The following is a 9,963-nucleotide window of genomic DNA, read 5'->3' as shown; positions in this document are numbered from 1 at the left end:
CTAGAAAGTTAGGTTTTAGTGTTCCATATACATTTCCAGGCTCAAACCCCAAATGTATTCTTAAAAACTCTAATTTTTGGAGACTTAAGAACCCAAAGAAAACAAGCCCACAGTTTATAAAGTCCTTTGAAAATAAAGCCCAAAGGTCATGCCAAGATGCTAAATAAGGAAAGACGGGCATTTAGAAGATGGAGAGAAACAAGCAGAGCCCAGTGAAAGGACGCAGCAGCAGATGTGATCAATGAAGAGCACAGAGGCACTTGGAGGAGGAGGGCTCGTCCATACGGTGGGGACAGCTCATTAGCAGCACAAACAGGGACACCCTCCAAGTCAAGTGGGTTTTTTCCCCAACCAAACCAAGATGCTTCTCTTCTTATTCCTTAAAAAGATCCTCTGTTGCCTTCGAAATACTCATGGTCAGTTGCTTCCTGTCCCCTGCCCTGCTGTGCCACCCGATGTGAGCTGGCCCTTGGCACATTTGCATTTCGTGCCATAGCATTTCAAGAAGAGCGTTTTGTTTCCTTTTTTTAATTATGGCTAAAAAAGTACATATACACAGATGAACCAACCATTTTCACTTCTGCCTTTTGTATGGGTGCAATTCAGTAACGCGGATTATTTCCACCATGCGGTCCAACTATCCTCATGATCTGTTTCCAGGTGTTCTGGTTGCCTTTAACTCCCTAAGAAGTTCATACCTGTGAGTAAAATGTGCTTAGAAACACTTGTGAGTTCAAATGAAACTGCAGATACTTAGCATTTTTAAAAGTTATGTTATCGGGACAGTAAATATCACACTTCCCCTGAAACAGCCAGGTCCAAGGACACATCTACACAGAGGACACACCGTCTGACGGTCACGTCGCTGTGACTGGGGAAAGCGAGGGAGCTCTCCATCAGTAACACATCTCCCACAAGCTGACTTTGGTTTGGGTGAGGCATCTTCTATGGCAATAAAAAGAGTATGTTCACCGAAGCAGCACTCTTATCAGTGAGTCGTTCCGACCCATAGCCACCATGGAGGACAGAGGAGAACGCTGTCCCATTGGGTGTCCGAGGCTGAAGCAGATCGCCACGTCTTTTCCCCACGGGGCAGCTGGTGGGTTCAGCCTCCACTCGGCATGAGCAGTGAAACACTTGCTTATCCCAGTTAAGACCCTAGACTTAGCAGCCACCACGCGAGCCTATCTCTGAGATAGTTGGCATGAGGAGAGGCAATTTGTGGAGTTAATTCAACGGCATCTTTGTTGCAGGGAGACCTCAAACGTAGCCATTTCCCAGATACTGTGATGGGATAGCACAGACAGGTAGAAGGTGTAAATGTCCTGGAGCTCCGAGTTCTACTCCTGCAGGGTGCAGGCTTCTCTGGGACCCTGACCTTGGGCATGTTATTGTGAGGAGACCCTTGGTGCAAAGGGGTTGGCTTGTTTCAAACCCAACCATTTGCTTGCAGCCCCTTTGGGGAGGGACACCTGCTGGTAATCGGTGCCACTTGGCGAGTTGTCAGGCAAGATGGGAGGAGCCCTGGTGCCACCGTGGTGGTGGGTGCCAGTCACCTGCTCAGCAGTTTACAGGAGGAAAGTGTGGCAGCCTCCTGGACAGCCTCGGAGTGGCCTAGGACACCCGAAAGGGCAGCTCTGCTCTGTCCTGTAGCATTGCTGTATGTCAGAGTCCACTCGATAGCAATAGCTTTGCTTTTTTTAAACAAGAAGTTTTAGAGAAGGGCCTGCATGATTTACTTCTTACTATTATCTCATTCAATTAGGGCATCTTCACATTCTATCTGCAAACTAGGTAAATAGGTACCATTCAGAGGAGTGAAAGTTAACATACAAAGAAGGTAACAGCAAGAAGCAAACAACGAAAAACGTTTCCCTTATTTATGTAAAAGTATCCCAAGGAAATTGCAATGGATAATATTCACCTCATAACCATTGTCCTAGGTCTGACTATGGATAATCACCAAAAGCCAGCTCACTGCCATTGAGTCAATGCTGACTCCCAGCGACCCGATAGAACAGGGTCGAATTACCCCGGTGGTTTTCCAAGACTGTAACTCTTATGGGAGTAGAAAGTCCCGTCTTTCTCCCAACTATGGAGAATAGCAATTGTTAAATAACAATGGCTTAACCACAAGGGTGTGTTCTCTCATGAAACTTTAGAAATAAAAGCAAGTCAGTTGCCATTGAGTTGATGCCAGCTCCTGACAATTCTGTGTGTGTCAGAGTAAAACTGTGTCTGTAGGGTTTTCAATAAGGACTCCTAGTAGTATAGTGGTTATCCTACCAGGGCTGCAATCCACATGGTCAGCAGTTCGAAACCACCAGCAGCTGTGAAGGAGAAACCTAGACTTTCTACTCCAGTAAACAGGTACAGTCTCGGAAACCCACAGGCGGTCACTCTGAGTCAGCATTGACTGGATGGCAGTACGTTTGGTTTCGAGGAGTCTTCAATGACTGATTTATCTGAGGTAGCTCATCAGGCCTTTCTTGTGAGACACCTCTAGGTAGATTTGACATTTCAACCTCTTAACCACCCAGGGACTGTCCACTAGACTAAGTGGGCCACGTTGCTACCCGATAAAATCTGGATTTGGTTACTCAGAAAGAAGCCAGGAATGGATGTTATAGATAGACAACAAGTCAACAGCCTTTGGCCACACCATCCAAACTAAGAGCGTACTTTGCAGACAAGCATGCTTCCTCTAGGGGTTTCAAGTCGGCCTCTTAGCAGGATATGAGTTGTCCACGATCTTTTCATGGAACTAGGAATCAACTGCTGAATTTTGTTGTGCTACCCTTAGCCTCTGAACCTTTTGAGTCATTTAAGATCTCAGTGGCTCAATCTCCTGACTTCTAAAGTAGATGAGCAAGAAGTAAGGTAAGAAAAACGATGAACTATGAGCCCATGAAGTGGAAAAATGCTTGTAATTGAATACTATTATGAAGACCCGTATCATGCCAGAACTAGCTTAAAAATCCCCTTATTTAATTACGTAAGAAATTACCCTCTTCTGTTTCACTGCCTTGAACTTAGGGCAACTCTGCCTTTTGCCAGTTGCTAAATTATAGTTATTACATCCTAATAATTGTATGGCATTGTTATCTCTCTTTACAGAGACAGTGAGTGGAGAAACGCAAACAATCATTGAGAAAGGTAGGTTAGATTTGGGATATCAAAATATTCTTGTGGGACTTTACAAAACAAAGCAAAGTTTCTTTGGAACTGATTTTTGAGATGGTTGACGTTCACCCTTGGGATGATAGGAGCTGCAGTGGGATAAGCAACCTAAAGAGATCAGATCTCAGACTACTTTTTTAAGAGAAAAAAAGGGGGTTTCCTATATCAGAAGATGAGTCTGGTCATTGAAGGAGAGCTACAGTGAGTGGTTGCATGTGGCCATCGATTGTCACCAAGACTGGAAATGGGCTCTTTTAACACTCGGCAGAAACACTACCCAATAATCCAAAGCGAATCCAGCAAGAGTGTGATGCTTGATACATCCTGAAACGAAACCCATAAATCTGTCCAGGCGTAAGATGCAGTTTGAAGTTTCTCTGGTTCTAAATCACTTTCCACTGGATGTCGGAGAAATTACCTAGATGGGTATATGCTGTGCCCAGTGGGGCTGGGATGCTGCTTATGGGTGGCGTGTGTTGTCACAGGCTTACACCTCATGCCCTCCCCCCATTTCATTTTTGTTTCCCCCCGCCCCCCCATTCAGATGGTTTGGCAACGATCACTCTGGTTGGCGTCATTGTGGGGGTCTTGATAGCCGTTTGTCTCGTTGGTGGGGTCATCCTTGTGGCTGTGCGCAGGATGTCTGGAGGATACTCGTAAGTAAACAAAGTAAACAACTCGCACGAACGTGATAAGCGGCCCAAACCTTTGCACTGGTGGAAGCCTCTGTGTAAAGGTCAGCTTAACAAGTCTCCTGATTCCACAAGGACTATTTCTAACGTTGTCTCTGTAGACCAGAGGTCTACTTGGGCCTGCCTGTGCGTTTCCAAAGAGGAACTGTGGTGCCCAGAGATGGCTCTGAAATGGATTTCTGTTCCCTCGCCCCCATGGATTAACTTTCCAGCAAACAATAGATGGGATTCCAGGAGGGTCAACAGTAGCAGCGGGGGTGCAGTGGGGGGGACATGTCTTCAACCACACAAAATCCGAAAGGCAGCCATTTGCCCAGGGCGAAAACTGGGCAGGCAGGAACAGTAGGAAAGACAGATGGAGGAGCGTGCACCCATGAGAAGGGGAAAGAGTGCTGTTGCATTGTGGGGGCTTGCAGGCAAAGTCTCAAAACAAAATGGATATGAATTGTTGAACAGATCATTATTTTGTTGCGTAAGCCTTCACTCAAATCCCAGTAAGAGTTACCCCCACCCCCCCAAAAACTTTTGTTCCATTGAACAAGACCAAATCTGGTCTCTTGTCTTAACTTGAAACCCAACCCAAGTTCCGTCTTGCCACCTCCTGACTATCCCACCCGCCTTCAGAGGTGGGTGGTTCCCAGAAAAGCATCTGTTGTAAGACTTGGGCTCTCATGCTCTGGAGGGGAGGCCGCGGGGAGTCCGTTGAAAATGGAGTCTCTCACCTAGAACTTGCGTGCACTCCCGCCTGCATGCACACAGCCTAACGTTGCCTCCTGATGAGGGGGAGGCAGTCTTCCTTTGGGTAGAGGTCCAGAGTGACTGAGAACCTTCCGAGTCAGAGCCAGACAAAAGCTTTTCCTTTTGAAAAAGTTGGGAAGATGATGTGTGATGCTGTCAGGGGAAGAGGACAAATGAGCCACAACCAGAGTCAGGGGAGCACCCTTGCAGGATGACTCAGCTGCACCCACAGTGTGTTTGGAAAGACCTGGGAACCAGGCCCTGGTGGTGAAAAGACTCACCATGGGGGGCGTGGTCCGAGAGGACCAGAGGGGAGAAGATCATCAGGTTCTGGAATTGGAAGGCCTAGCGGAAAGGGCAGTAGGAGCCATGACTCACGGGGTTACTGTTCACAGTGCCAGTAAAATAGCTGACAGTCACCTGTCTCTTTGTTTTCACAGGCCCTGAAGAGCTGAAGAATCGTGGCCGTCTGTCAACATGATTTAAAAAGAGAGACTGTTTCCTCCCTCACCTTTGTCCCTGAGCCCCAAGAAGGAAGATGACCCATGGAAATGCCACCCAACCCGCCCTCTCAATCCATGGTGATCCTGCCACTAACCAAACGTAACCGAAGAAAAAAGTGCATCTATAAGACTTGCTCCTCTGAGCATTGCCTGGTGGGAACTCTTTTAAGATGACAGTGTAAAAGAGGATTGAAAACAACATAGTGCATGGAATGTAGAGCAAGCCGATGTGAGCAGATTTGTAACTAAGATAGGACAAGGTAATTCCATCCACGTTTGAAACTGTAATGATGGCGCTGTCCTGGCCCATGGATATGATCTCTGAGGTGGAATGGAGTCTGGATGTATTTGTTCCAACGGAGTACTCGAGTCTAGGGAGGCCTCAGTTCTGGCCACACCAGCGTGTAGCAGTTTCTGAGCTGTCCAAACGACACACTCCCGTCTCGTTTCTAAAGCCCTGCCTTGGTGTGCATGGTTAAATGATCAGTCAGAAAACCTCAACTTGGATAAAATGCCATGAACAGCTGCCTGGAGCTGGTCCGGCTAAACCGTCCCCAAGGCATCCTGGGCTGCCTGTAAACAGGAAGTCTCTACTTTGGGGAAGATGCTTTGTTGCTTTGCCGCAGGGCCACTAGTGCCTTCTCCAAAGATGACCCTTCACCAAGTGCATTGGAAGATGTGATAGATTGAATAGGTATCTCCTGAGTCTCCCGGACAGATACCACATCTTTTGACAGAGCCATGCCAAAATGATTCCAATCAACGAGTCCAAGGGCCCATCCTGGTTCTGGACCCTCCAATTTGGTGCGGCAATCCCCATCCAGCCACTAACGCTGTTTTCCTAAACCGCTTTCCCAGCGGGCGGTGCTCTGTCGGGTTGCCCTGATGCAGCCCTGTATCCTCTGTAACCGGCAGAGTTCACGCAACAGGAAAAGGTCAGCTGCCAGTCAGGAGGAAGCGGTGATGTTGGCTGCTGACCGTGTGCCCTTGTCTTACCCACCAGGCTGAGTTCCATGGTTGATGAGCGTCAGCTAAGGGAGAGGAGGGGGCAGGTTAGAAGAGCTGTGTGTGTGTGTTGAAATAGCCGTCCCTTCTCATTGACCACATTCCCGAAGAGGAGCTAGAACTAGTGCCTGTTTCTCCTTCCCCGTCCCCTCCTCCCCTCACGGGGAAAAAGAATAGCGACCCCAAGTCACACACTGGACCTCGTGCCTGCTGGGACAGGACTGTGGGTTTCTCGGTCGGGCCTGTGTTGATGCTCAATGCAGACATGTTTTCAAATAAAACAGATGATTGTGTACAAGGAAGAGTCAGGCCTCTGATTACAAATCGCCGTGACTCTGCGCAACACTTGAGAACATCTGGAGAAGATGGTAAATTAGTGGCCACCTCACTGCTTCTTGTCTCTGAATGAGTCTTTACAGCAAGGGTGATCTCCACTTCCACCACCACTGTGCTCCCTCCTGCTTCTCAGGGCTCTAGAACACTGCCTGGGGCTGCAGGATGCCTGCGAAGGACTGGCCTGCAGGATGGCCTCGTGGGGGCTGGAGCCCCAGCCCCCACGAGGTCTAAGGTAGCCATTAGAGCAGCGGTTCTCAATCTGTGGATCGCGACCCCTTTGGGGGGTCAAACCACCCTTTCACGGGGGACGCCTGATTCATAACAGTAGCAAAATGACAGGTATGAAGTAACCACAAAAATAATTTCATGGTTGGGGGGTCACCACAGCATGAGGAACTGTATTGTGAAAGGGTCGCGGCCTGAGGAAGGTGAGAAGCACTGCATTAGAGGAAGGACTCACTGGGTTCTGAGCAAGGGAATCTGGAAACTGAGTCTATCACCCTCAAAGCCTCCAGGGTTTCAGGGATGTCCTTGGCTCGTGGGACTTCCTTTTCCAGGAGGGAACGTACAATAGTGTGGAGCCTGGGCAAGTCTTGGAGGGTCAATTGACTGCTGTGGAAAAATGGGCTTCAACACATCAAACAACATGCTTGGGACCGCACTGCCGAAGAGACCAGCATCTTGTACTTAGTACTATGGCTGCAAAGCCCAAATGGCTCCTCAGTCACCAGATGCCACTACCAGGCATTCTGTTTTAGACTTGAGCCTCTGCCAGGAAGCTGTTGAACAGAACAGAGACCAAGACTCACCAGAGTGGTCCCCCATCCATCCCCCCACCACTGCAGGCTCTTGCCCTGGCACTGCCCTGTCTTGCCACTGGAACTCCTCCCAATATCTGGTGCCCAGCCAGACTCCAGGCTCCCTCACTTCTCGGACCCCAGACATTGGGCAACCCCTTCCAGTAGGCATGAGTTGGAGACTGGGTACCCCGAGAACAGGTTCTGAACATGGGGGATCAGATTTCGGTGGTTCCAGGAGGTTTGCCTCAAGCGGCCTCACTGACTTTGGTAAAGTTTTACATCTGTTGTTAAAAAACTGCAGATCAACTTGGTTAAACCCTCACAGATGTGTTTGTGCTGTGGCAGAACTGTCTACATAATTCTCATTTCAGCAGCAGGAGATCTATAAATGGGGTTACGTGATGGAATGTTCTTGTAAAGTCTGCAATACCGGAACTCTGGTGGCCCTTTGGGCTAGGTGTCAGACTGCTAATGGCAAAGCTGACGGTTCAAATCCCACTGCTCAGTCAGTGGAATGTGTTCTTGGCAAGATTTATTTCGGTCACAGAAATCCTGTCTATGTAGGAGCTACTATGAGTCTGAATCAACTTGGAGGTAGTAGGTTTGGGGTTTTGATTCATATTCTCTGAGGAAATCGCTCATCACACTGGATTCTTAATTACCTCAATGCAGATTATTCATTTTTACCTATTTCCATGAAAACATAATTGAAGGTTGCTGAGCTTCCTGCTCTGCTTCCTGAGGCCAAAAGACCTGACTTGGCCCAAAGTCCCTCCTCTCCAATCACCAGCATTTTCTCTGTCCTTTTGCTGAGCCTTTATCGCACCTTATCCCTTCTTGTTGCCTTGCAGTAATAGTCAGGTCTATGTATTTATGCCATATGTATGTACTAGACCATAATGAAATAAGCAGATGCTCATTGAAAAGGAAGGAAAGAAGAGATCAGAGTGGATATGGAAGGGCGGCAGGAATCCACCTCTGAAAGTTGCTCTTGAACACAGAGTAAGTACAGTGACTGGAAGAAATTATGACACAAAAGAGCTGAACAGACATTTTCAAAAGGCGCCTCTAGAAAACAAAGTAAAACATTAAAATGAAATATGCAAAGACCTGGAGTTAGAAAGCCAAAAGTAAAACACAAGTGCAGCTTATCTCAAGATGAAAGAAATGAAAAAAAACAAAAAACTTCAAGCCTCTGGTTACAATATTGAAGGTTCTTGGGCAAAGTACTGAAGGAATCCAGAGTGTGTGCACATGATCAAGGACCAACGGTACTGAACCAAGTGCACAGAGGCACTGGCTACAAACCACTCCAGGGATTGAGGGAATACCCACTGAAGCATTTCAACCAGCTGATGAAGCATTGGAGGAACTCAGTCGTCTATGCCAAGAAATTTCGAAGACAGCTACTTGGCCAACTGATTGGAAGAGATCCATATTTGTGCCAATTCCAAAGAAAGGTGACCTGAGGGAATACAGAAATTCTGAACCAATTGCCTTGCTATCCTATGTAAGTAAACGTTTGCTATAGATAATTCACAAATGGTTGTAGCAGCCAATCAGCAGGAGCTGCCAGCAAGTGCCAGCTGGATTTAGAAGAGGGCATGGAATAAGGATGTCATTGCTGACATAAGATAGATCTTGACTTTGGGGATACCAGAAAGGTGTTTACTTGTATTTTATTGACTTTGTAAAGACATATAACTGTTTGGATCATAACAAACTATGAATAGCAATGCGAAGAATGGGAATTCCAGAACACTTGACCGTGCTCAGGAAGTGTGTAAACTAAGTGTTTGCCAGTTGTGGGAACAGAACAAGGGGAGAGTGCAGAGTTTAAAATCAGGAAAGTGTGCAGCCCAGTTGTATTATTTCACCATACTTATCAAATCTGGACGCTGAGCATATAATCCAAGAAACCGGACTGTATGAAAAAATTGTGGCATTAAGATTGGAGGACGGCTCATTAACAGCTTGTGAGATGCCAAGTGACACAGTTTTGCGGCTGAAAGCCAGGAGAAACACTTGCAACACTTAGCTGATGAAGGTGAAAGACTGTAGCCTTCAGTGTGGATTACAACTCTGTAAAGAAATCAGAAACCGTTGAAACAGGACCAAAAGATAACATCATGATAAACGTGATGAACAGCATCTTGAGAAAGATCAAGATGGTCAGGAGTTCATTTTACTTGGATCCATGGTCAACGCCCATGGAAATAGCAGTCAGGAAATCAAATGATACCATTCACTGGGCAAAGCTGCCACCTACGACTTGTTTAGTGCTGAAGAGCAAAGATGTCACTGAAAACTGTGGTTGTGCTTGAATTTAGCCTTGGTGTGTTCAGTTGCCTCATCTGTCCGTGACATCTGGACAGTGAATAAGGAAGTTCGCAGTAGAATTAATGGATTTGAATTATAGTGTTGGCAAAGAATAATTAAAGAACTACACGGGATGCCAGAAGAATAAATATCTGTCTTGGGAAAAGTATAGGCAGAGGCTATGTAGAAGTGAGAGTGATGAGACTTGTTCAGATATCAGAAGAGACCAGTCCTGGAGAAGACATCATGCTTGGTAAAGTTGAGGATCAGCAGAAAAGATGGATGCCCTCGATGAGGCAGATTGACAGAATTGTGAGGCTAGGGTAGCGCTTTGTTCTGCTGTACACAGGACCGTCATGAGTCAGAGCCAACTTGACGGCACCTCACAAC

General features: G+C 47.0%; 1 protein-coding gene across 1 annotated transcript in view; it reads left to right on the top strand.

Annotated features, from left to right (window-relative positions):
• PDPN (podoplanin) overlaps positions 1-3,840 on the top strand; it is a 42,631-nt gene extending 38,791 nt beyond the window's left edge. Inside the window, exons 3-5 of the mRNA XM_013005313.2 lie at positions 1,254-1,266; positions 3,118-3,156; positions 3,725-3,840. Of these exons, the coding sequence (XP_012860767.2) occupies positions 1,254-1,266; positions 3,118-3,156; positions 3,725-3,840 (168 nt within the window). The remainder of the gene's footprint in view (positions 1-1,253; positions 1,267-3,117; positions 3,157-3,724) is intronic.
• Positions 3,841-9,963: the final 6,123 nt, after the last annotated feature.

The sequence above is a fragment of the Echinops telfairi genome, unplaced genomic scaffold (assembly GCF_000313985.2).
Source record: "Echinops telfairi isolate 266 unplaced genomic scaffold, ASM31398v2 ScPeMD7_7457;HRSCAF=8495, whole genome shotgun sequence".
NCBI lineage: Eukaryota > Metazoa > Chordata > Mammalia > Afrosoricida > Tenrecidae > Echinops > Echinops telfairi.
This window is presented reverse-complemented; position numbering and strand designations above follow the sequence as displayed.